Below are 27,231 nucleotides of genomic sequence, written 5' to 3'. Positions count from 1 at the left end.
CCCAACCAAACCCAACTTCTGCATTTGGACAAAAAGAGCATTGTATAGTGTATGTGATATAGCATTATGTTCTTGAGTAAGATAGTTACGTGGTTAAAATATTCCACTTTCAACAAAACCACTGCGGTTTGCAAGGTAGCAATATACAATGTATAAAACATGCTTAGCATGTCCATTTTAATCCAGAGAAGAATCCACAATCCTGAACCTGTATTTTAGACTGAATACCCTGCTTGGGACAGGGTCTGTGCTTATGTGTGTCTATATCATGTGTGTGGTCTTGTGTGCAGGTGTAGTGTGTGTGGTGTGTACATGTGTGTGTCCTCAGTAGTCTAGTGCACAGATGAGGGCAACCCCCTGTTTGATCCAGTGTCTCTGGGTCTGGTCTGTGGGCAGCTCCACAGCAATGACATAATTGGTAGAATGCCCAGTTGTAGACAGGGTTCCTACAGGGGAAAAGATGAACAAGAACAAAATGGGATATACCTGTGATGAATCGGGTATTTCAAAGTGATATTATGTGGATGGCAACAGCTTGCTGATGATGGAAAACATTGAGTTGCACCTAGTGAAATTGGATACTATAGTCAGGCTATTTTAAGCAACCAACTCAAGTGTATGCGCAACTGCTATTAAACCGTCACATCAGTACTACACAGCTTTAACAGTTGCCCTGGGTGCACCATTCCATTGGTTTACCTGTTGAGTGTTCTTTTTAGTTTAGCAGCATTATCTAGCCACATTAGCATTCATACCATATATGGATAAATATTTCCAGAGTAAAAGTCTGTTCTTGGTCTTGGATTTTGTGAAATCCATTTCTAAATAAATGTGACTTATAGTCCAGTGCGACTAATATATGTTTTTTCCCTCTTCATGACGCATTTTTTGACTCATGCGACTTATGCTCCGGAGCAACTTATAGTCTGAAAAATACGATATATGTTTTATAATCATAATTTAGCTATTACAGTTTACAATGTTTGCCTAGCAAAATTATGTCCGATAGGTTTGATTAGGCTTTACCGCTCAGAGGGTCTGACGCCCTGTGCGCTGCACTCTTACGACTGAGAAACCAGCTACACCCCTGGAGCTGCACACTCTGTCACCAGAACCTCTCCAGAGTCACTGACCGGCTCTAGTGAGGGTCTTGTAGATGGGGCAGAAGTAGATCCCAGAGGAGGGAGCTTTGCGGTTGGGCTCAGGGACCATCCAGATGACAGCCATCTCTGTGTACAGCTCTTTGGGTCTGGACTGTTTGAGCAGGCCTTCCTGCTTGTCCCAGCAGGCTCCCTCCAGGAACAGACCGTGGATGTAGCAGCCCATGTCAGGACGCTCCTTCAACTCTGAAGCCGACACCTTCATCACCTGGGAGGGGAAGGGGGTTCAGGAAGGGACAGAGAAAGGTTTGTCCCAGCACAAAGTCCATAGACCACTGAAACCTTTGTCTTCGTAGAGAGTAACTTATGTGTATGACAGCCATCCAGTCTGTTAGGGTAGGGGGAGCGTCCTTCCTCACCTTGAAGTCAAAACCAATGGTGTCTATGGAGACCACGGATCGACGAGCATAGTTCTGGAGTGTTCCTGTGAGGAAGGCCTGCGGGAAGAAGAAACCACTGATCCAGAACACCGCTGGGATCCCGTCAGAGATCCAGCCCTTCAAGAACTTGATCCTCAGGAGAAGGTCAGACACCCAGGAGGCCAGAGGCTTCAGGGAGGGGTAGGCCTGGAGGATGACAGTGGATGGGCAGTGTTTGAGAGACAAATACAACTGTATCAAATGGACTGATATAAACCATTATTACTATCATCTCTTCACAGCCTGTGTGTGTGTTTCTTTCTTGCCTTGCCCTTCCATATGTCCGGCACCACATTGATGAAAAGGCTGTTGGCCATGAGCTCCAGTTCTGATGACATCACCACTAAGCCCTTCAGAGCCTTCACTATGTCACTGAGGCTGTGGGATATGACTTCCAGTAACCGGTTATACCTGAGAAACAGAGGAAGATGGTGGATGACTGACTGGAGGAGACTGACCTGCTGGGTGAGCTGAGGGGTGTATGAGCAGCAGTGTTGGGGGAAGTTACTATCACTTTTACTACATTTACATTTACATTTATTCATTTAGCAGACGCTTTTGTCCAAAGCGACTTCCAAGAGAGAGCTTCACAAAGTGCATAGGTCACTGAAATAACAACAAGATAGCCCCACAGCATTGCGGGTAGTCAAAAACAAGAAGTACATATTGTGGACAACCAAAAAATAGTGCTAAAGGGAAGAAACCATAAGAGCATGTAGTTAAACAAGTTAAAATTACACAACATTGATCTCTAAGTGCAGGTGTACCTGTAGGAAAGCAATAAAAATAGGATTAACTAAAAAAGAAGAATACAACAGTTTAAATCAGCTACCACTAACCAACAAGAGCAACAGTCTAAGCAAGAGTCATTGTGAACCTTGAGGAAACTAGCGTTGGATTCAGCAAACCATTCCTAAGTACCATTGTACTCCCGGAACAAGTGCGTCTTGAGCCTTCTCTTGAAGGTGGAGAGACAGTCCGTGTCTCTGATGGAGGTGGGGAGTTGATTCCACCACTGGGGTGCCAGGCAGGAGAAGAGCTTGTGCTGGGACCGGGCGGTCTTGAGAGGTGGGACCACCAGGCGGTTGTCTGAAGAAGACCGTAGGTGGCGGGTGGGGGTGTAAGGCTGCAGGAGAGACTTGATGTAGTCGGGCGCAGTTCCATTCACTGCTCGGAAGGTCAGTACCAGGGTCTTGAATCTGATGCGGGCCGTTATGGGTAGCCAGTGGAGGGAGATGAGGAGCGGGGTAACGTGGGAGCGTCTGGGTAGATTGTAGACCAGACGGGCCGCTGCGTTCTGAATTCTCTGAAGAGGGCGGGTTGCGCATGATGGGAGACCGGCGAGCAGCGAGTTGCAGTAGTCCAACTTGGAGAGGACAAGTGCTTGGACAAGCAGCTGGGTGGAGTGCTCAGACAGGTATCTCCTGATCTTCCGGATGTTGTAGAGGGTGAATCTACACGACCGGGAGACCGCAGCAATGTGGGCCGTGAGGGAGAGCTACTAGGAGCGAGCTGTGGAAACAGGCCGCCATCTCTCTTAAGGTCTCGAGCTTCCACATCCTTTCTCTGGACACTTTCAAGGTGTTTTGTTGCTGTTTTTGGCAGGAGATAGTATTTTGTTTGGGCACAGTTTGCAGTTCACTTTAATGTTTTTTCCTATCTCTTCAATGAAATTGAAATTGTGTGAATATTTTCTACTCGAAAACATTAGATGACACGTTCTGCTGCCTGTTTGTCTGCAGCGTGAATCAAAAGCAAACACTGCGCCCAGGAATTGTTGTTAAGGCAACAATCTGTATTTCTAAGGCTATTTTAGTCTTTTGTTGTATTCATGCAGTAACTTGGACAATTAACAAAGTTACTTAAAGAAGTGACTGTAAAAATATTACTCAATGTATAAACAAATGTAACACGTTATATTACTTTCTTACTCATTTAAGTAATAATATTATGTAACATGTAACACTGATGAAGAGTGTTTTACCTGATGACTTCCTGCATCAGCACTGTGTTCATGGACTCCTCATACATGACTGGATACTTGGCCATGACCTCTCCAATGTTGATGGGTGGAGGGATCTTCTGCACTATACCTGCCACAATCTCTTCCACCATCTGCAGGAAGAGATATACACCATGACTGGTTAACCCAACCTTAATCCCCTTTTCAAAGAAAGTGTAAATGCTCATGAACAACATGATTGCCTTTGGAGATATTTGCATTGTTTAGTGTTGCCCTGTCACCAGAATAGTATCCAATACATTTTTATGGTGTTTTGTAACCAGGGAAATGTGACAGTCTAGACACATGCATCTATCATGCTGTAATCTAAACAGAATCTGGACAGGGTAAATATGCCACAACACCAAAAGTCCCTTGAAAGACAAGTAAAAAAATGGTTTATGACAAGCTGTCACCTATTGTCTACACGCACACGCACACACACGCACGCACGCACGCACACACACACACACACACACACACACACACACACACACACACACACACACACACACACACACACACACACACACACACACACACACACACACACAGTACCTCCTCTCTGCCCTTGCCCCCACTGGCAGCTGCTCTGGGCTGCAGCTTCAACACTGCTCCTAGCAGAGCAAACGTCTCATTCTGGGCAAAACTGATGTTAGCGTTGTCATGGAGACCGAAGATCTCAGGTGTGTCGTTGATGGGCAGGCCACGGATGTAGTCCAGGTAGCCCTAAGGAGGGTGACCATGACAACCGGTCATTAACAAGCCACAAACAACAAAGCACTTATGGACACGTTAAATGGACTGATGGAGGTGTCAGGTCTGGATAAGAGCGTCTGCTAAATGACTCAATGTAAATGTCAGTCTGGAACAGTGCTGATGCACAATGGTGCATAGCGAGAACCAGGCAAAAGTGAGTTCTGCAGTGTGCCCTAACCTTGACGTCCAGCTCCGTGTTGATCTGTCTGTAGACTCCAGAGGGAGAGTAGGCGTGGTCGGGGAGGAGCACGGAGGGACAGTAGAAGTCCTCTAACACGTTGAGGATGCAGCGGCGGTCCCAGTCATCAGTCACACGCCCGCCGTAGTTGATCTCCCCTGCAGTGTACTTCAACACCTGGACACCAACATTAGTCCACAGGAGGTTTAACGCACACACACACATGCACACACACACACACGCACGCACACGCACACACACACACACACACACACACACACACACACACACACACACACACACACACACACACACTGGGTACAGTCTCAAGGACATATACACATTCTGGCAAAGCTGTCTAATCTTGTTCTAAGTGTTTACTACAGCCCATGGCCCAAAGACCAGCAACTTCAATTTCGAATGTTTGCAGTATCTGTCTGGATCAAGAGGAGAGGTGAGAGAAGACACGGTTTAAACTGTTGAAACTGTCTGCAAATTGTTTGAATGAATGTAAGCGCTGCTAAGTAGGGCTAGATGAAGAGCAGTGCTAAGTAGGGCTAGATGAAGAGCAGTGCTAAGTAGGGCTAGATGAAGAGCAGTGCTAAGTAGGGCTAGATGAAGAGCAGTGCTAAGTAGGGCTAGATGAAGAGCAGTGCTAAGTAGGGCTAGATGAAGAATCGATCCAAACTACAATAAAGGGGGAGTGTCCCACCTTGTAGGGAACGTCGTTGTACTCGTCCAGGAACATCTTCAGCTGGCTGATGCAGATCCGCAGGTCTCCATCAGTGAAATCATAGGGGATGTTGAAGCCCAGCGGGCCAAACTTCTTGCGCTCGATGGTGTTGCCGTGGAACAGGCACAGGGACAGGAGCAGGCACTTGAACGCCGCAGTCTGGACCAAAGGAGGGGGGGGGGAGGCCGGGCCGAGGAGGAAGAAGATAAGGTGCTGCTACTTCTACACATTCAACATGGCTCTCAGAAGCACAGATCTTGGCTCGTATGGAGATGAATAAACGTCAAGAGCGGACTGCAGTCTAAGACCGTGTGTGCTGTGGTCATCTGTGAACTGTGACTGAGCTGAGGAACAAGGGAGAGACAGAAGACAGGCGAGGGAAGAGGGGGGAGAGGGAGGGGGGGACTCTCTTCCTCCGTCCTCACCTTGAAGGAGAGGAGAGGTGAGGTGAGGGAGAGCGAGTGAGTGGGCGGGAGCCACACAGACCTTGGAGCAGGTTGTGATGAAGTCATCCGTGAGGCTCAGGTAGGTCTTCAGCAGGTTGGCCTTGATGCCCCTGGGCGGCTCGATGGTCATCTTGGAGCCGTTCTGCAGGATGGCCACGGGGAACTTGTTGCTGGGCAGGCTGGTGAGCCACATACGGAAGTCCCTGTGTACCTGGAGACAAGAAGAAAAAACACTTAAGTTGGTTCCAGGCTCACAGTCAAGGGCGGGTCAGTTGTGGACCTTTGTGGATGTCCCGTACCTTATCTGGGTCAATGTTCTCAATGAGTCTCTCCAGGGAGGGCATCCAGCTGGGAGCCAGGTGGCAGTTCTGGAAAAACACCCACTTCCCTCTCTCCATGGCACTATGCATCAAAGCCTCGGCCCAGGGACCCTGGGAGGGAACAGCACAAAGCAGGAGGGCTACATGGAGGTCTTCAGAGAGCTACGACCAGACAGCACGTCAACACAGTCTGAAAGACATACGGGACCTGGTGTGCCACACTCTGCTCAAAATACACCCAGTAATTAGCACCGAGGTGTCGAAACTAGGCTTTTCTTAGCAGGACAAATGAGAGTGACCTCATTTGATGAATAACGGTTCCCCCCCCCCCAGGGTGTGAGAGGGGGAGTGAGACTTTCGTCGTCTCCTGGTCCTCACCTGGCCCTGGCCCAGCGAGATGGCACTCATCTTCTTGGAGAACTTCATGAGGTCAGCAAACTTGTACAGGTCAGCGGCAGGATCCGTTCCAGGGGAGAGGACGAAGATGAGGGGCGTGGAGGGGGACGACTCCTTAAACACCACGGACAGATCTGATGTCTGGGGGAGGAGTGGAGGGGCAGCGGAGGGGGAAAGGGACAGTCAGTGGAGGAGGGAGAACCAGGACACCTGGTAGAACTAGGCACCCCTTGCTCATCTGATGTGCTATTGTGGATGTGCTGTTTGGACGTTGCTTTGGATGAAAGCAACCATACATTTTTGATTCATTTGGCAGACACTTTTCTCCAAAGCAACGTACAAATAGTGCATGTGGGTGGAACCGGGTGAACAACAACAGAAAATAGATTGATATCAGCAGCATTGGAAAAAGCTGTTAGATTTAGAGTGACGTGAAGTTTCTCTTGGAGAGGATGGGTGGAGGATGGTAACAATTCTTAAAAGCCCCTGTGGAGTCTGAGTCCTGTGTTCTGTGTTCACACCTGGGGCTCTATGAAGCGCTGGCCCAGATGGGCAGCCACAAAGTCCTGCAGGCCGTGAGTGAGGCGGTCTGCCCTCAGGCAGCGCAGCACCAGTAACTTCTGGAAGGAGTCCAAGGTTGTGTTCAGTTTCCCTGGGACAGGCTCCCTATAAACCCCCACAGCCACACACACACACACACACACACACACACAGAAATGTCAACCAAAGCTAAACATACGCACACACTGTAAACTGTCATGCTAAATATTTATCTGACTTTGACCCTCAGGCTCCAGTAGGGGAAACAGTGTTAAGAGCGGGGGCTTGGGAGAGAGACCTGTGGGGCTTGTTGCTGTCAAAGATGGTCTTGAAGCCCTGTACGTGCTGGGAGAAGCTCTCAGGGAGGCTGCTGAAGGTGGGCAGGGCAGACAGAGCCAGGATGTCCTGCCAGGCTCGCACAGACAGCCAGCTCACCGCTGGGTTGGGCAGCTGCTGCTGGGGCATCCCTCCAGACAACATGTACCTCCACTCCGCCTGGTACACACACACACACACACAGGGTTTACACAGGCAAATCGGGACCACCACAATACTCTTTTATATCAGCACTGCAGAAGCGATAGTTCAGGGCAGGAAGGTTGGAAGAGGAAATCTCCTCACCATGTCTATCTTGTCATCGTTCATCATGATGCGAGCACACAGGAGGAAGGCGAACATGAGCTTGTGCTTCTCAAACAAGCTGCGGCACACGTTACTGTAGAGGCTGAAGGTGAAGAACTGGTTGATGTTGACGATCCTCTGCTCCACCGTGTCTGCGAGGGATACAGGGACGTCAGCAGAGCAGGGAGCTGGACTGGGACGCCTTGGCAGCTCATTCACATTGTTTTCATTCAGCAGATGCTTTGCTCCAAAGGGATGTACAAAGAGTGCAAATAACAACAGTAGAAGAACAAGGCTCGGAAGGGCATAGTTCTAGTCGTCTTTCAGTGGTCAGAGTCAAGAAACGGTCTGTAATTACTAGCCAATAGTATCTTATTTTCCCTAAAGTCTCAAGTGTTGTTTTCTTTTATTGTATCCAATCCATTTGTGCGTCTCTGTCGTCTCTACCTGCCCTGTCGGAGTTGCCGATGCCGGACAGGAAGATGCCCAGGAACCACTCCAGGGAGTACTGGTACATGGGGTCCACGTTGGACAGGTCCGACACGCAGAAGAAGAGGATCTGAGTGCGCACAGCCACAGGGATGTACTCCAGACGGGTGGCATCAATGTCCCGCTCCGTCTCCTCGGCAACCATCACTTTGGCCTGGCGGAGGCATCAGCTTGTTACAGATACATGAATACATCCATGATTTAAGGTTGAGATGAACGAATAACTGAACAGTCACTGTGGCTCTTAAAACCTGGGCTGGTGATTGTGCAGGACCCTGACCTTGATCTCCTCGGCTTTGACCTTGGAGGCACCCAGCACTCGAATGAGCTCCTCGTCATCCACAGGGTTCCCCTCTGACGAGCTGAGGCGGAACAGGATCTGGTCCTCGATCTCCTTCAGTTCCTGCTTCATACGGGCGTTACTCACTATCAGCTGGTTCTTTGCCTCCTCCAGGTCCGGCCTCTCTTCAGCCACCACCCGGCCCAGCAGCTGGTCCTCCAAACCACTACACAGGACCACGTGCACACACACACACACACACACAGCCACACACACACACAGCCACACACACGCACAGCCACACACACACGGCCACACACACAGCCGCACACTCACACAGCCACACACACACACAGCCACACACACACACAGCCACACACACACACACACAGCCGCACACACACACATCCGCACACACACACAGCCACACGCACAGCCACACACACGGCCACACACACAGCCGCACACTCACACAGCCACACACACACATCCGCACACACAGCCACACACACGCACACATCCGCACACACATCCGCACACACACACATGGCCACACAGACAGTCACACACACACACATCCCCACACTCACACAGCCACACACACACACATATCCAGCCACAGCCACACACACACACAATCTCACACGCACACACACAGCCACACAAATATAGCCACGCAAACATAATCACATACACAAATACACACGACAAAGGTCAAAGTCAGGGTCCAGTTCAAATGAAAGAGAACCCTTGTGCTGCTAGGTTATGGATGCCCATGGACAGGGAGGTGGTGACACCTAGTGAGCAGGCTGCGCACCTGGGGGACAGGGTGAAGTTAATGAGGGTGACCTTGGTGGAGATCTCAGGGGAGTAATGTGGGTTGGGCAGTTTGGTGGTGATATACATCTTGAAGTCATCGTGGTAGGGAATGATTGCGTCTCCCAGCTTCAGAACCGTGCTGCCTTGCTGCTTGTAGGTCTGGGGAGAGAGAGGCACATCAAGCAGATATGGAAGTTCTCGTGACCATGAAAGGTTCACCCTGTTCCAAAGTAGGTTCTAGTCAGTTATGTAGCAACCTGTCGCTGTAGAACAGGCTCCAGAGCAGGGTCCAGCTCCTCGCCCACATTCTCCAGTAGGCAGGGCTTCCCAAAGCGAATGGCGTTCTCCAGACTCCGCAGGAAGTCCCGGTCACTCAGCTTCATCACATCCAATCCATTTTCCCGTTCCTGGGAGAAAGGAACGTAGGGCCAGTTACAGTTATAAAAGTGTCTGCTAGATGTAAAAACAGAGCTATTGTGATTTTTGGTTTAGCTCACTAGCTCCATCTGTGGGTAGAGTGTGAGTAGTGCATGGAAGAGAAGAGGTTCGTACCATGTTCTTGACCCACTTGTTGGCCTGTCCCTGGGGGTCAATAAACAGAGGCCAGCGTTTGGAGTACTGAGTGATCACACCATTCTCCACGGACAGATTGTCCTTTGGTAAACCGGTAATCTAAATATATCCAAGGATACAAGGAATCACACACACACACATCCACTTATCTTCACATAAACTTGTCATGCAGCATGTTTGTATTGTTTATATTGTTTACATATCCTGCACACCTCCCCAAAGAAAATGTGAAATACATCCAAAGCACATTCATTCATTCATTCACAAAGTCATTTTAGTATCAAGGTCAACTTACCTCAGATTTTCACTCACAAAAGTGGAAACACAAACAAACCAAAGGAACAAACACACACACACACACACACACATGTAGGAGACAGATGACCCTGTGTGGTGGAGGTTCTGACCTGCCAGGAGCGTATCTTGACCTTGTCCCCCAGGGTGCTGATGAGGTTGGGATCTTGAGTGTGAGGAACCCCTAGCTTTTGAAAACCTTGCAGCCATTCTTCTGCCATGGACGCCCGGTACTCCCCCTAACAGAGCCACGACAACAGACATAAGGACACACACACACACACAGAGACAGACACAAACGTGTGAACAGCCAGTAACATGCATTTACATTTATGCATTTAGCAGACATACATACAACATACATCACCAGCATCACTATATTGCTTTCTAAAAGGCCAGACTGTAATGTACAGGAGGGGAAAGGCTTTCCTCAGGCCTCCAGGGACCTCTGTCCCCCCTGTGTTGTCAGTGTAAAAGACTGGTGCATACACCTACACACCATAAGCTAACACACGCGATCATATAAATCACATTCAGCTCAACCAAGCAACAAGAGAAAACGTCATGATTTCGCACACACGCGAGGAAGGGGGAACAGGGGAACTGAATTCTCCGGAACAACCCTTTTCAACAGAGTCATGTCAAGTTTGACGATGCGCAAGACAGAGCTAGTCCACACATAGGCGGCAGCAGCAGGGGATGAAAAGACAGGTGGTTGCGAGCCCTGGTCAGAGCCACTTACAGTGAATGGCCCCAGGTAGGCCACATATCCTGCTGCCAGCAGCACGTCTCCTGATACATTATTGACCATGTACTCCAGGTGCTGGACTGTCTCCTTCCAGCGCACCTTCTCATCTGCCAACCCTCCAATCAGCTAAACACACACACACACAGAACTTCATCAGCAACTTACAACCGGTACAGACAACAGACAACATGAATGAAAAAGAGGCGGTAAGGTTGGAACTGGAGGCTGTGTCTCTGACCTTGTCTGCGCGGACCAGGCGGCACTCACACAGCTGGCACTTGGTGTCCAGCTCGTCCCTCTTGGCCAGGCAGTCGAGGTACTTGGCCTGCAGGGTGGCGATGCCCTCCTCCACTTTATCAAGCTTCGCCTTGGCATCGTCCAGGATGAGTTGGGTCGCAGCCAAGTCCTCTGAGGCCTCTTGAAGGGCTTGCTGCTCTCACACACACACACACACACAAACACACACACACACAGTCAGTATTTACCAGTCAGGAACTAATAACTTAAGTAGTTAACTGTGTGGGATGTGATCACATTTCAAATAAAAGGCTTACCCTTTTTGGTTCCACACCCCTGGCCACAAAATGGTACACATGCATGGCTCGCACCCACTGACAGATGGAGGTGCAGGCCTTGGATACTTTGGCTATGTTGGCTGGCTGGAACTCTTCATTATCAATGTATGGCTGAATTAGCTTGATGACAGAATCTGGAATGTTTTCCTTACGTGGGGGGGTAAGGTAGAAGTTGGTGTCAGTGTGGAATACAAATTCCGATTTGAGTCATTAGCAAATAGTGTCATTTCAACACTTCTACCTTGTCAAATTTGAAGAGACTGTCCAGGAACTTGCCAGGGTCCTGCAACAGGCCCTTTCCAGGTTCCCAGTAGTCGTCCACCTTGGTGCCTGGCTTCTCCCCAGCCACCTTCTTGGGTTTAATGCCCTTCATGATGCACACTGCCTCCACAACCAGCCTCACCCCGTTGGGAGGACGCTGCATAGCTCGCACCTACAAACCCCCCGCCCCCGGTTACAGGTCCACTTATGAAGCCACACAGCACATTTCCAAGTGTTCATTTAACACCAGGAGTATATATAAGTGCTGTTCACGAGAAGGACACTCGCGTCCAGCGGCATAGAAGAGGTGGGGTACCTCGACAACGTCATTCTTGTTGAGAGACTTGAGGCTGGTGAGAGCAGCATCCAGTGCGGGCAGAGCCGCATCCAGGTCTTTCTGGGCGTCGGTAGCTATCTCCTGAGCAACACTGGCCTTCTCCGAGGCCTTGGCCTCCTCCGCCTGCACGGCCGTCCGGGTCTCCTCTGCCACCACCGTGTCTTCCTAAGGCGCACGGCAAGGTGTCAGACCACACGGTGAGGGGGTTTGGTGGTGGAGGTGGGACTGGATGTGGTGGTGGAGGTCTGGAGCGGGTGGGGTGGGGGTACCTTGATCTTCTCCATGGTGACCACCGTGTCCTTGGCAGCTTCCTCCAGCAGGGGTCTCATCATCTCCAGCTCCTCCTGCATCTTACTCACGTCCTCGGCTGTCCTCAGGAGCTACACACACATGTACACACACACACACACACACCGGCAGTCGTAAGTCTTCTCTCGTTAATGGAAGCCTCTACATTAGCCCATGAGCCGTACCTTGTCCAGGCCGGTCTTCATGCGCTGGCGGGCGCTGTGCAGCTCCTGCTTCTTGCCTCCGATGAGAGAGGAGAAGATGATGAGCAGCTCCAGGTAGCTCTTGGGGGTGACATAGTTGTAGCGGGACAGCTCAGCCAGGTACTGTTGACACTTCCTGGCCACCATTTGGTGGATCTCCATACACATCAAAGTCTGGGAACAAACGCACAGGTAAGAAAATCGATTCACACCCATTAGAGACCCAAACACACACATGCCTCCCCTGCTCCAAACACAGACACACACACATTCAGTCCTCACCATGCCTCTCATAGCAGTGGGGCCGGCCTCCAGCTCTGGCAGTTCATTGAGGAAGGAGGAAGCGACAGACTGCAGGGCCTCTTCTGGCCAGGCGCTGAACCAGTCTAGAGTACAGCAGGTCACCAGGGAGGGGAACTGCCTCAACCGCGCACGGAACACCTCCCCTATAGGACTGTGGAGGGAGGGAGGGAGGGGGGGAGGGGAAATGATGGCCGAGGGAGGGAGGAAGGAAAGGGCAATACCAGGAGAGGCGTAGGTAGAATAAGACAGAAGGGCAGTTATGACTGAAACATCACTTCACAAAGTGCTCAAAGCACATGAAGGAGGCCTAGAGCCTTTGCCGCTGGTCCGATCACATGGACAGGACTTGGGAAGTGCGCGAACCTCATGCAGAGCACGGTGTGGATGTTGCAGCGGACCCTCTTGATGTAAGCAGCCATCAGGTTGGACTTGGTGGGCTGCTGGCCCAGGTCCTGCACCACGGGCTTCATGGCTGTGAGGATGCTCTCCTGCTCGTCCACCGCATACAGGTTGGGGACGTCCCCGGAGTTCAGGATGTTGTTCACGTCCTCCAGGAACGACTCGCTCTTGATCTGGACGCACACACACGACACGGATGAGTGGCAGGGACGAGGGACAGCCGGGGGACAGTGTGCCCGCGGGCCCAAGCCAGTTACCTGGGTATCCACAAACAGGAAGGTGATCTGGACGTTCTGCAGGCCGGCCTTCAGCATGATACTCTTGATGTCCTCCTTCCACTCGGCCAGGCCGTAGTTCTTGGAGAGCTCGATCTGGAAGCACTCGTAGTCTGAACTGGGGTGGACAGACGGAGAAGGACCCTGAGAGTGAACCTGGGATAGATCCAGCCATGTTGACTCCCTGTGTGGGACGGCCAGTGAGTGCGAGCCTCACATGTGAGTGGCCAGCTTGGTGAGGGACTGGCGCCCGCTGCCCCCCACCCCCAGCAGCAGGGCGTTGCCCAGGGGCTGGCGCAGGATGCGGCTGATGCGACACACGTGCTGGATGGCGTCCATGAAGAGCACCAGCTTCATCTTGGTGGTACTGATCTGGTTGTAATCGTCCATATACTCCTCCATGACCCTGGCCAGCTGCCAAACAAAACCACAGATGGGATGAGTTGTTTACTATTAACATCTGATATACATAACATCTCCACATGTCGTTCAGTCTGACTGCCATTCTATCACACCGGTCACCTTTTCCTTGTCCTCAATGAGCTGGTAGACTTTGTTGTCGGTGCCGGGGATCATGAAGTCTCCGAACATGAGAGGCTGGGTGGACACAACTTCCTCAAAGCTGCAGCCAAACTCCTGGATGCGGGCCTGCAGCAGCTGGTCAAACCAGTCCCTGTCTTCTTTATTCACCAGGCGGTCCTGGAACACCCGGCAGCTCTCATGGTACCACAGCTGCAGCAGGTGCACCTTGTCCTGGACATGGACACAGACACAATCCCATCAGGTCCACGTACCTGCCGCTGTGTCGGATCCACATGCTCCTGTCTAACAACAGCTCTTTCCATAGCTCTTATGAAACAGGATTTCTAGGGGAGTCCAGTGCCTCAGTCTTGGTGGCTTCGGCCATCAGGATGCCTTGGAAGACTTTGGAGAGGTCTCTGAGGTTGAAGGTGTAGTGGGACTTGGCTGGAGTGGGGAGCAGCTGGGAGGTGATGGTGGCGTAGACGAGGATGGTGGCGTCCACCAGGGGCTCGTTGAGGGGCTGGATCTCTGGGACAGGTTCTGGAGGGGGCGAACAAGACAGTGAGAAGACAACATGGAGCCCTTCCCTTTGGGAAGGTTCTGAAATCATAACATGTTACATTTCAGACCGTTTCCTTCCTATACAAACGGTTTTTACTGCACAAAGAATATCCAGCTTGAAAAATTGGCTTGTCTCAAATAATGATGAATAGATTATGCCTGTCTATGGTCTTTTATCTCCTGTCTCTTCCTCATCTTCCCTCATTCTCCTCTCTCCTGTCTGACTTACTGCCTGGTTCTTTTTTACTCATATTTCCATCTGTGAAACAACGAAAACTCGGTTAGAGACCAATCCTGCCCTCAGCAAGCGGGCCCATTCATCATCAAGACCCACCACTGAAACAAGCCTCCTTAATCATCTCTACAACCATCAGTCGGACACAGCTGGGGACATTCATTTTAGCTTCTGACTTACCCATCCAGCTTCCCAGAATAGTGGAGAAGATTTTCCTCTTGCTGGCGTCCTCCATCTCGGTAAAGGAGAGGAAGTTAAAGTGGCGGGTGAAGCGCTGCGTGATGGGGTTTCTGCCCCCTCCTGGGGGACCCATCGCACACGCAAAGTTGATGTCCACCACGTTCTTGAAGGTTCCTGAAGAACAGAGCGAGGAAGATGACTGAGGAAAACAAAGAGGATTCCCCTCTCATATACAGGGAGCTCTGTGTGTGTCTGAGTCCCAGCCGTGGGGGGAGGAGGCGCCCGTACCGATCTGCTTCCTGTCGTACCAGCCTCCGTGGTCCATCCACTGGCGCAGCAGCTCTATGGGGGGCTGGGCCCCGTACGTCTCCAGCAGGGGCATGTTCAAGTCGTCAATGAAGAAGATGAAGTACTTGCCAAGGGGAGGCCCAAACACACCCTTCCGCCTAACAAAGAAACAGGGCTCCTTCTTTTAAAGCTCCCCAAACACATGACTAGGCACCACAGTTAAGAACACCTTGAAATATCGCTATAAGAGACTCGTATGAGCTTGTCGGGGGTGTACCTCTTGTCCAGCTTGCTGTCGATGTAATCTTGAGTCTGATTGGCTGAGGTCCGAGCGGAGAACATGAGGAAGTGTGTGATGTACTCTGAAGTCATGTTCTTCAGCAGCTTATCAGACATGGTGAGGGTCTTCCCTGTGCCAGTCGGACCGATACACAGCACCTGGTCAACACAGCCCCAATGCATTACATCTAAACCTTCACTCACATACTTTCAAGCCAGACGCACACAGGACAGCTTAGGGATGAGAAGGGAGAGACAGGGTACACTCACAGGTTTCTTATTGGACAGCAACATGTCCATCAGGAAGGACATGCGTACTGTGTCTTGGGTGGGCACGATGATGTCAGAGTAGCTTGTCTCCGGGGTGATGACCACATCCCGGGCAGAGTTCATCCAGCTGACCCACTTAACCTGCAGACCAGGGTAGGAAACCACAGGTTGTTCCATAGTACTGCACACATATTTTCATCAAAATCTCTTCTAGTATGTGTTTTAGTTTTGAAAACCTAACCTTCCTCCCTTTTTCTTCCTCCTCTTCCTCAGTAAAGTTACTGATCCCTGCATCATCGAGCTGGTAGTCATACACCAGGCCCTCTTGTGGGAAAAGCAGGCCGACCTGCCCGACACAAAAGAACACACTGAAGCAGTTACGAACACACACACATCAAGAGCTAAAGTCCCACCGCGTGACGTGGAACAAACTCTACTGCGCTGCCTGAGGGAGCCTCATTATGACCTCTGACCTGCTCCTCGGCCATCTTGCCCCGGAGCCAGGCACTGAAGCGCTGGCAGCTGGGGGCGTCTCCTGTGGCGCCCACGCTCCAGACGAGGGAGAAGATGAACCAGGGCTCTATCAGCTCCTTCAGACGCTCAAGCTTGTCCTGAAGAGGTGGCCTCTCACCCTGCCGAGGAACACGACACAGAGGCATCATGGAAGGGCTTCACCCTGCACACGTACTGATGATGCACAACAGACCACAGCACGCTGCCGCCTGCTGACCTCGCGGGGGATGAAGGGCTGGAAGAAGCAGTCCAGCAGTTTCAGGAGGCTGCAGGTGAGGTTGCTGTCCATGGAGGTGATGACCTCTTTGACGGATTTCCGCAAAAACGTGATGGAGTCCTACAAAAGACACAGGCGAGATTAGCGTCTTTGTGTCTTCATGTCAGGCTTGACACACACGCAAGCTATTTCGTATGTTTTCCCAGAACCTCTCCCTTGGTGTCTGTCTGCTACCTGGAGGAACCTGGTGAAGAGGGAGTTCAGTTGGTCTGTGTAAGGCTGGAAAGGCTCAGGGACCTTCCTGAGCCAGCACTCTGTGAAGGGTGTGAGTCCCAGGATGCTGGGCTCCAGGTACACCATCCCACAGCGAGAGACCGTGGCTGGGGAGGCCACTGCTAGGTCCTCCACCTCAAACATCAAGGTCATCACCTGGAGGACACACACACAGCACAGTCCCGACATCAGAACGGACTGAATTCATAAACTCTGTCGATCCAATGGATAAAGGTGGTTTTTGTTTTTTTTACGTCTGTGAGTTTGATGATCTCTCCAGAGCTCAGACAGAGTTTTTTGTTGTCGTCCAGCACGGTGTTCATGTTCTCAATCCACACGGCGTCCACCGGCCCGTCGAACATGTACCACTTCTTGTCCTCATCCATGGTGCTCGTCCCCCCCCGGATGAGGGACGAGAGGATTCCATCTGTCCTGCAGGGACCGCAGAGAGGGAAGGGAGTGCTGAGTGAGCGGGTGTGTTTGTTGCGTGAGCGCTAACGGCGTTGTGTGGTTGTGTACGTTCTCACCACTCATGGGTCAGCAGGTCAAACTCTCCATAGAGCTGTCCCATGGTAATGGACTTGGGGTTGAGGACATGGATATGAACCACCTCATACACCCCACCACTCACTGACGGCTGGCCCTGCAGGGCTGTTATGGCCGCACCCAGGATCTCATAGCACTAACGCACAAACAGACCAAAACAAACTCTCTCATAGGCAAATTGACACTAAGATGATGTTAAGGAAGAGATTTGAATCAAACCAGACCTTGGTTTTCCCAGAGCCAGACGGTCCCACCAGCATCAGGCCATGTCTCACAACAGTGGTTTCATACAGCTGGATGCACTTGGTGATATATGCTACAGTATCAGATGGAAGAGAGATACGCCACAGGGTCATCTACCGCGGCCGTAGAGTGTGTGTGTAGGTGTGTGTTTGTGTGTGTGTGTCATTACGAACCGTCCACGTCCTTGAGGTACTTCTTGGTGCAGACATTGCGGATTGACTCCTCCAGGGTGCCGTAGTCGATGGGCTCCTCTTTGATCTTGGGGAAAAGGTCAGACACGATGCCGTAGAAGAGCTTGAGGTCGTCTTGGAGGAACTTGGGGACGTTGACGTCTCTTATGGCCCGCAGACAGATCAGCTCCTGGATGAGGCACAAGGGAAATGGTCAACTGTGTTTTTGTTGGACGAAAATAGGAATAATGCTTCTTTTTCAGGGTATAGTTCAGTAGTAGATCATTTGACGGCAAATCAAGAGGTTGCAGATTCAAATCCCCCTGTACTGTACGTCACTTTGGATAAAAGTATTGTATTCAGCAGGATCACAAATATACACACCTCATTCATATCAGGATTTTCTCTCTTTAGGTTTCCAGCTGCAGAGATCACGGTCTTCACAGCCCTCATCCCAAAGTCATAATGATCCTGCATACAGAACCAAGCACAAGAGCATCAGGATTAAGACTCTGCCTAACAGTCCTGGTTGAAGTCCTTAACATACTGCAGGCCAAGCGGCCTGTTCTGTCCATGCAGCCTGGAGGCCCACCTGGGAGCTGAGCTGCTCTGAGGACAGTTTGAAGGTGGTGGTGATCTTCTTAGAGAGGACTTTGGCATCACTGAAGCCAAAGGAGTAGAGGGAGATCTCAGCAATCATGGCATAGTCAGGGACCATCATAGCAACAGGACGGAACAGGGCCTGGGAAATAACCAATACAATGTCAGAAGGACCTTTCTGTCATCATTGGAGCCAGTGCAGGCAGAGTAAGGAGAGAGGATCCACCTTGAGGTTATCTGGCAGTTCAGTGCGCCCTGCATAACCAGGGTTCATGGTAATGAAGACAGCACAGGAGGCCACCAGTGGAATTTCCACCCCCTCAAACACAAAGCGCTCCACCTGTCAAGACATAACAAACACGTTTTAAAACACGTGTGTCTACTTGTCCTATCATCTGGGAATCAGATACCAATCCTTCTGTGTCATTCCATGTCCAGCCCACCCTCTGTTGCTGGGCTTTCTGGATAGTTGTGATCTGCTGGGCTACCACAGACAGCACCTCCACATCAATGCGATTAAACTCGTCAAAACATGCCCAGGCTCCAGAGCTGCAGGACAGACAGCATGACAGAAAAGGTGCCTTATCATTTGAAGCCACTTTCATGAGCTTTCACCATGAATTACTCATAATATTCACCAACCAAATCAATACCATCCACTGTGACAGTGGGCATCTTTTGCAGACATTTGTATTAGTGTTATTGTAGGTGTTCCTTCTCAGTTTACAACAACATTTCCAGTGCTTTAGGGGTGCTACATATGTGCTGAGTCAGTCTCACCTGGCCAGTCCCTTGAGGAACTTGCCCATAGCGATGAAGTCCAGCTGGTCAGAGCAGTTGAACACCACCGTCTGGATGGCCAGGGCCTTCCCCAGGTCTTTGGTGGTCTCGGTCTTCCCTGTTCCTGCTGGACCTGCAGGAGCCCCCCCAAACTTCAGGTGCAGTGCTCCTGTGAGGGTCAGATAGCACCTGTGAAGATAGGAAGGAGAAGGGAGGGGTACTTTAGAATGCATAAACTTCTTCATGAACAAGATGTGTGAGAACACTACCTTAGACCCTCCCTAACAGCCTGGACCTACCTGTCTGTGAGGGGGGTGATGACCAGACGTCCAGAGTTACCCAGGTACTCATATCCATACAGGAACTCTGCATTCACAGCTCGGATATACAGGTCATCTCTGGCCCAGTAATACCTGGAACGGGTTTGAACACAGTACACCAGTCAAGCTGAGCATGTGCTGTGCCTTTCACAAGAATACACAATCCCAGGAGCAGCCTGGGAGCTGTGGGGTCAGGTGATGGACGCCGGTTCAACCTGAGCTGGCTGATCCACTCAAAGTCATTGACACTGCACACTCCTTCATCCACCAGCTTGGCCGACACGTCCTTGGCGTGGACCTCGATGACGATGAGGGCAGAGAGGACGGCCCTCTGCATCCTAGACAGACGCCCCCTCACCAGCTGCACCAGGTCACCCAGCTGCACATAACACCTTCATGCATTACTCTCCTGAGGCTGTCGAAACGTGGATGCTCAGAATGTGTTTTTCCACTAAGGGATATAATATACCAGCTTGTTGAGGTTAAAAACGAAGCACGGGAAGAGCAGCCTTGGTCTGACCAAGCTGCTTCCCCTCACCTGGGCCTGTAGCTGGGGGTAGAGACGGCTACCCATGTCTCCCTGCTCCAGGGCCCCAGACACCTCGGTGGTCCAGAAGGTCTGACAGCCAGCGATGACCACCTGCCCCGGCCATGACAACACCCAGGTGGTACGCGGTTCCTGACGGGAAGGAAACACGGTCAAATGAGCTCCTCTGTTTGCTCTTCCAGTTTTCTGGATCTCTACCGCACTGAGAAGTGGAGGCGTTTGCTGGCAGGTCCTGACCTGTGGGTAGGCCTGAAGGGAGCGTTGAATCTGGTCCCTCAGACTGGACTTCATAGACTTTTCCACTTCCCTCAGCCAGTCCTCCACATTCCCAGAGGGCCACATTGGCACACTGAGCATCACCTCCTCACCCTCACCGGAGTACATGTGGGTGATCTTCAAGTCTGGCTGGAACTTCAGCTGCAGGCCAGACAGGGTGTTACGTTTGTGTTATTCAGCTGATGCAAATATGCAAATATGTTCGACTTGTTATTCTGTGTCTCTAGAAGTCTTTTGTGTTCAGAGAGGGGAGAGAGAGAATGAAGACAAACCCGAGCAATGTTCTCGAAGCACTTGCGTAGATGAGGCTGGACCGCAGTAGGATCTTTGGTCTGGGACAAAATCTCCAACAGCTCATCATCTGACAAGAAATAGAATCTGAAAAATGGGAAACCCGGTGTTAGAGTTAGATGTTGAAAACCTTGGCTGAGCAGACAGCAGGTCAGGTGGTGTGGACAGAGCCACAGGCCATGTTAGCAGGCAAGCACACAGCCTACCTGGGGAAAGACCCCCTCTTCGTCTCCAGGTACTCGCTCAGCCCCTTCTGGACCAGCTCCAGCAGCTTGTTACAGTCCTTCAAACTGTCCAACAGGCGGGGGTCTGGACACAGGTCGATAACCTACAAAAACACACACTCCAAAGCATGACCTCCTTCCCCGTGTCTGTCTACTCGTCTACTGGAGGCTGTTGTTCATGGTTCTTAGGGAGGGCAGGGTCGGACCTGTTTGTTGTCGTGAGCCCTCGACATGACCTTCCTCCAGGTGCGCTCCATGGTCTGGTACCTCTTGCCCTCCACGGGCAGCTGGCGATTGATGTCGTCAGAGCTGAAAATGGGCTCCAGGTAGAGCCAGGAGCGCTGGCATGTCAGCCACTCTTCCAACACATCCTGCCAGCAGAGGGCAGCACAGCGTGAGGGATGAGGAACGCTCCTCACGAACTGGTTGTCAGTGAGCGTTCGAATCGACACAAATGCTTTCCATTGTGGAACTCAAACGCATTCCATCCCCGTTCTAGACTTAGAAGTCCATCCGTATCATTTGGGACTTCTCCCGAGAACTTCAGTCTCCTTTCGCGACCAAACGTACCTGCGTCATCCGGAGCTTGGTCTCCCAAGCGCTGATGCGCTCCTCGAAGGGCTTCTTGAACGGGGAGAAGGACATGCTCTGGGTCATTACGATGTGGTCATCCAGGAGCTGAGAGGCCTCGTCTGGGCTCTTCAGGATGTACGTGCCCGTCTCCTTGTAAGGCAGCACCTCAAACATCACCGTGGACCACTCCTTCTCCATCTTATTCAGGGCCTGGATGGACAAAGAGGAGGGTAGGAATATACTTAACGGAACTTTTGTTGAGCTCCATGTGTTTTTGGATGGATCGCTTTCCAGCAGGATCCAGTACCTGCTCAATGGCGTACTCCTTCCCCGCCACTTCGGCCACGTGGGCTATCTCACTGACGTGGTCCTGCAGGCCCAGCTCCAGGCAGCGGGAGAAGGTCAGGTTGGCTTTGGGCTTCACGTTCATGTGGATGCGGTCCGACAGCAGCTCCCAGTGACGGGCCCGCATCCCTGGGTTCCTTAGGCCCTGGATCAGGGGGATGGACGGGCGGAACTCGTCGATCTTTTCCCGGATCTCCGACGCCACCTCCTGACAGGCTGGGAGGGAGGTGATGTAAGGCATGTGAGAGAGGAAGAAAAGAATAGATGGAGAAGAAGAAAAAAAGTAGGAGAGGAAAAAAAAAGAGAGCAAACTGCCTCTTGTGCGTCTTCGGTCAGGACTCCTTACCGGGGATGTCCTTAAACTGTTTGACACACTTGTGCATGGTCTTGAAGGCGTCTGTGACGTTCCGCTCCAGCAGCTCGGGGTCGATGGTGGACAGCGGGTCGTTGAGCCAGCTCTCGTGCCAGCGGAGCCAGTCTGACGTGGTGGTCCACAGGTCTCTGAAGGGCAGGAAGTCCCTGCTGAGCTTCTGCAAACGCTCGTACTGCAACACACGCAGAGACGCTTCCAGAATACCACGAGGATTCTGAGCTATCATTTTATTTCAGGAGGATAAGAGCGGGCTATCGTGGCCCTACTCACGTTGGTGACGGGGAGTCCAAACAGGCGTTCCCGGTTGTTGTAGGTCTGGGCCATGGTCTGGGATTCCTTCAGCTGCTTCCCGACACGCCTCACCTCATTGGCCACCTCGTGGGCCCTGCTCACGTCGGTGTAGGCGGCAAAGCCGGCCACCAGCATCTACAACCACACAGGCGATCAGCAAACTTCCTCAGCGCACCAGAAGGCTCGTGGATGCTGTCCCTTCCCCACCGACCTGCAGAGAGTCAATGCGCTCCTGGAAGTTGTTCTGGTCGGCCAGCTGGATCTTGTGGAAGCGTTCTTCATCCTCCACGTGCTGCTCTGATACTGTCTCTATCTGGGTCACGATCTTGTGTGACCACGCCATGGCTGTCCACCTGCACAGAGACCGACGATGGACACTCCTTCACTCCTCACTGACTATCTTAATTTCCTGCTTCGCCCTGTACAGCCTAAGGTATCCAATCTAGAAGATGTGACCACAATCTTATCTCAACATCCGACAAAGATTTGAAAGCACGTTTTGTGTGACGATGGATGGTTTGTCTTACTTTCCATTGAAGTCTTCATTTGACAGACTGTAGAAGAACTCGTCAATCAGCTCGTAGTCCGACATGGCTTTAGATAGGAGCTCCTACGGAGAGGTTTGGACAGGGAGATCAAATCAGACGTCAAATCAAAGGTCTCTGAGGGCATACGGCTTTCTTTCTTATTGTATGAATATAATGTCTGAACCTCATGGCCCTTCAGCTGCTCTGGGATCTGCTTCATCCAATCACGCTGCTCGGAAAGCTCCTCAATGCTGTTGGGTTTCTCGTACAGTTTCATGCTGATGGCCTTGCACTCTTCACATGCCTTGAACAGAATGGCTCAGTGTACCCAGTATCCCACTTACAAAGCAAACACACCCACACCCGGTTTTTCGACACACACAGGACGGACTCACCTCTTCCACTTGCTTGTGTAGTTTGATAACAAGCCGGTCGAGCACAGCGTTGGCCAGAGCTTTGCGCTTCTTGGACAGGTTCAGGCGTACACTATTGACACTGACAGTGAAAGGTCCGATGACTATGGAGGCAGGGAGGGAGTGGTCCAGAGTCTCCTGCTCCTTCAGGTGCTGCACCACCTCCTTCTTCACCTCCTGGGGAGTCTGGCTCTCCTGGCTATGGGCTCTGTGCGGGACAAACACAAAGAACGTCGGCAGCTCGCACGGTCAAATATGTCGGACAAGTTTCTGACGAGGGGCTGAGGTAGGTCTTACGTGAGGAAGGTGTCAACGTTGGAGTTGTGCAGTTCCAGGTGCTTCTCATACTCGCGGGCGTAGGCCTTTAGAGGTATGGCCGCCTGGCGCAGAGCTAGACGGATCATCTCCCTCAGCTCTGAGACCACAGGCTCCAACAGACCCACAGACTCCAGCAGGGGAGTGCCACTGATGAACATCTTCTGCATCACAAACTAAGAGAGGAAGGCTAAGTTACCTTCACATCGTCATCATGAAACGTCATCATCTTCACCATGTCTGGAGCAAAGCTATTTGAATTGACAGATCTTTACTGTCAAGGTCTATATCAGTTCATCCTGACGCTGTTTATCTTGCCTTGTCCAGTTGAGGTACGTTGTGTGTGGACAGTACTCCCTTATCAAACAAAGTAATGATAGATGTTTCAAAGTTCTCCAGAGGAGTGCTGTAATGGACTCCAGTCTGGTCCAGAACCAGATCTACCAGGAACAGAGGGTTCTTCTTAGGCCTGAATACAAAGCAGACACATCATCAACACACCTCCCCTCACCAAATGATACAGTGTACAAGTAGAATAATGCAATTCGAAAACAATTCGAATGCATAACAAGACAGCGATAAACGCAGCTGACTTGTAAGGGCTGTTGATGAGGTCAGACCCCCAGACCAGGTCCTGAGGACAGGAGAGGACACTGTGGCACGCGTCCAGCAGCAGCTGGGCAAAGCTGACCATTGAGTCCTGGACCAGGAAGCGCAGGGAGTCCTGCAGGTTGTAGCGCACCAGGCCCATGAGGCTGCACAGCTTGGACATCCTGTACACCTCCCAGCGGGACTCAGACAGACTGTACCAGCCAGGCCCCACTTCTCTCAGGCTGTAGCGCACGCCATTACACAGCGTGGTCACCAACGAGTCTCTCAGGAACAGCTGTACCTGAGGGGTTTCCAGTGTATACAGTACAGGGATGTTTGACGGGGTCTCAACGTGTGTTACGGTCGGAACAACGGATGCAAGTCTTGGTGGTTTCTACTGTGTCGGAAGTCTTGACATCTTACCTGTGCGTGTGTCTGCGACTGGGTGACCTCAAATTCTTCCAGACGCAGCGATTTGGTGAAGGTGACATGGAAGAGGCTCATGGCTGCCACTCTGTTACACTCGGCTCGGACTTTGGACAAGGCAGAGATCACCTCTGGCTTGGTCATGAGGGAGTGGAAGGCAAATGCAGCCCGGTTCTTCTCAAAGGGGTAGTCGGGGACAGACACTAACCCTATGGACATGCATGTTAAGGAGATGTTCCACATGATATACACAATGTATCTTTGATACTGAAGGTTATATGACAATATGTTACAGTAGCACACCAGCAAAACTCCCTTATACTTGAGGAGTACACTGTGTTCTAGCGAGTTCTACTGTTCTCCCTGCAGTCCCAGTTCTCTACAGTAAACAGCAGTGAGCTCACCCTCCCGGGGGACACACACAGGATCTTCCTGAGGCAGAGTGATGTGGCAGAACTCGTCAGGGTTGGACAGCACCACTCTGTCAAAGCTGATTCTGTTCATGGTGCGGTCGAAATCCAGCTGTATCTCCTTCCCCAGATGACCTATACACTCCTTCAGACTGCATATATACAACATAGAAAACACAAGAAAAGAAAAATGGGGGACTCTGACAAAGACACGCAAACAAATGCGACTGAAGAAAAAAGTACAGTGACGTTTCTCACATTTTGAGTCTGAGGCCAGGTGTGGAGAGGGCGTATTTCTGTATGCGGCTGAGGCTTTGGGAGTTGAAAGCCGGGGTGCCGCTCCACACAGGCATGCAGTCGACAGACAGGTGGTAGAGCAGCAGGGCCTCTGTGTTGACCCTCCAGCGATGGGCGAACTGCACCCGCTGGCAGAACACACGAGGGTCCTCAGCACTGAACAGCAGCCTGATCCTGGGAACCCAGTACTGAGTGGCGGTCAGATGGTACACACCTACAGTACAGACCACAAAAACAGGGCATCATCATTGTAAAAAAGCCAATGAAGTACAGTAATACAGTGGAAAGAAAAGACATAGGATAATCTCACGAGGGGAACTAAGTATCTTGTACTTGGATCTAACAATTTGTAGCACAGTATTTGCCTTGGATTTTCTGGGCCCCATTGAGAACAGGATTTCCTTCTGCATCTTTGATATGCCCGCTGCTATCAGCCTTGTGGACCAGGTAAAGGCCTTTCTCCTGGCAGTAGTTTAGGACTCCAACAAACTGCCAGCTGTACTCCATAGTGGGGCTTTTGGGGTCCTCTTCAGAATCAATAGAAAAGGAATAAACAAAAAAGCATGTACTGTAAATCCATTGAATATACTATAACTAACTGTATATACTAACAGTTTTTTGAGAGTCATGCATGTAAAGTGACTGTACCTGGAGGCATTTTGTCAATTGTGGGCAGCAGGGCTTTAGCAGGTATAGGTTTGCGGTCAGTTGAACCAGGATCACAGCCCAAGGCAAGCCAGTCTTGAGGGGTCCGACAGTCATACTCTTCATTGTCAAAAACCTAGAAAAAAGAAAAAATTCCACGATTATCGAGAACTAGCTACTCTCCTGCCATGGATAGCATCTGGTAGGGTCAAACCAAAATTCTAAAACATCTGCACTATTACTTTGGAAACTAAGGAGAATTGAGCAGACATGGCCTGTGATATGGGTCTCACCTCTAGAGGCAGGTAGTTTGCCACTGGTGGGAGTGGACTGTCCGGGGCGCTCACACGTTCCTCTGTTCCCTGGTGGCGAGGCATCAGGAGATTTGAGTCAATGCCTTCCTCTGCCAGGAGCTGGGTGATGTCCAGCTGTAGGTACTGCCGTCTGCGTCTGATACGAAGGGAAGTGATGAACATGAACAGCATTCAAAAAGCACAACTTGAATTCAAACAAAAGTGATACATTACGCTACTTGAATACAAAGGGTCGATCACGTCTCTGTTTCATCTGAGCTGTGGCCTAGACGCACCTTTCAATCTCTATCTTGCGAGGGATCTCTCCTGGCAGGCTGTTGTAGGGCAGCTGGACCTTGGCTGTGTGACCTCCTGGGGCAAAGTCAGTCTGCTGCTGGAGCTGGGTGCTGGGTCCATGGCTGTCCTTCTCAAGCAGGCTGTGCAGTTCATGGGGTGTCCAGAAGGTGGTCACTGTGAGCAGAGTGCACACAGGATATAAAAAAACATGTATATGCCATTATAAATGTCCAGTGGTTAACAGTCTGTAGAAGTATATGTGAAAACATAACACCAATATACTGTATGTCTCCTCATAAATTTAAAGCTCCATATGCTGTGCATGAGTCCTACCTTTTGGAGTGTTGCACTCATACCCAGCTTGGCAGAGTAAACTCTGTTGGGTCACTGGTCCATCTGTGCAAGGCTTAAGTAAGTAAGACACAATATGTATTAATACTGTGCCATTAGAACACAATGTATATTGCTAACTGTAGCCTGAATGTATGCCACAAATGATAGACAGTAGCTACCTGAAGTCTTGGTTTGGCTGCAGTTGTAATGAGTTCAGAGTAGTACCCTTTCTGCTCAATCAAAGGGTACTTTCTTATTGGGGGTAGTTTTGTGTGACCTTGTATTGGTGGTAACTTGGACTCTGCAGGTTTGATGGGTGGATGTGGAACTAATAATGTACCAAATCCAT

General features: G+C 50.9%; 1 protein-coding gene across 1 annotated transcript; it reads right to left on the bottom strand.

Moving 5' to 3' along the window:
• Positions 1-3: 3 nt before the first annotated feature.
• On the bottom strand, positions 4-27,231 carry dnah1 (dynein, axonemal, heavy chain 1). The gene is made up of 77 exons (XM_047026634.1): positions 27,223-27,231; positions 26,883-26,955; positions 26,549-26,723; positions 26,253-26,409; positions 25,963-26,095; positions 25,680-25,841; positions 25,276-25,528; positions 25,012-25,169; positions 24,605-24,816; positions 24,184-24,482; positions 23,909-24,059; positions 23,573-23,766; positions 23,258-23,483; positions 23,047-23,166; positions 22,863-22,945; positions 22,547-22,688; positions 22,315-22,470; positions 22,018-22,216; positions 21,634-21,887; positions 21,324-21,536; positions 20,960-21,124; positions 20,736-20,857; positions 20,511-20,616; positions 20,200-20,379; positions 19,954-20,094; positions 19,631-19,794; positions 19,395-19,508; positions 19,096-19,284; positions 18,759-18,864; positions 18,542-18,655; positions 18,308-18,457; positions 18,100-18,186; positions 17,719-17,905; positions 17,527-17,618; positions 17,284-17,438; positions 17,011-17,188; positions 16,718-16,912; positions 16,484-16,603; positions 16,227-16,385; positions 15,995-16,099; positions 15,754-15,894; positions 15,482-15,642; positions 15,205-15,362; positions 14,917-15,090; positions 14,302-14,480; positions 13,941-14,171; positions 13,636-13,832; positions 13,401-13,536; positions 13,108-13,316; positions 12,724-12,895; positions 12,424-12,615; positions 12,220-12,330; positions 11,930-12,115; positions 11,594-11,785; positions 11,332-11,499; positions 11,016-11,207; positions 10,772-10,903; positions 10,143-10,268; positions 9,715-9,834; positions 9,420-9,569; positions 9,161-9,321; positions 8,344-8,569; positions 8,022-8,217; positions 7,575-7,726; positions 7,252-7,448; positions 6,935-7,079; positions 6,396-6,554; positions 5,997-6,128; positions 5,738-5,908; positions 5,231-5,410; positions 4,519-4,695; positions 4,140-4,310; positions 3,564-3,694; positions 1,846-1,990; positions 1,520-1,726; positions 1,134-1,368; positions 4-446 (listed from the first exon to the last, which is right to left on the bottom strand). The coding sequence occupies exons 1-77, from the start codon at positions 27,229-27,231 to the stop codon at positions 325-327; spliced, it is 12,432 nt and encodes a 4,143-aa protein (XP_046882590.1). The 3' UTR covers positions 4-324.

Source organism: Hypomesus transpacificus, chromosome 9 (assembly GCF_021917145.1).
Source record: "Hypomesus transpacificus isolate Combined female chromosome 9, fHypTra1, whole genome shotgun sequence".
NCBI classification, from domain to species: domain Eukaryota; kingdom Metazoa; phylum Chordata; class Actinopteri; order Osmeriformes; family Osmeridae; genus Hypomesus; species Hypomesus transpacificus.
Note: the sequence above shows the minus strand (reverse complement) of the source record. Positions and strands in the feature narration are given on the sequence as shown.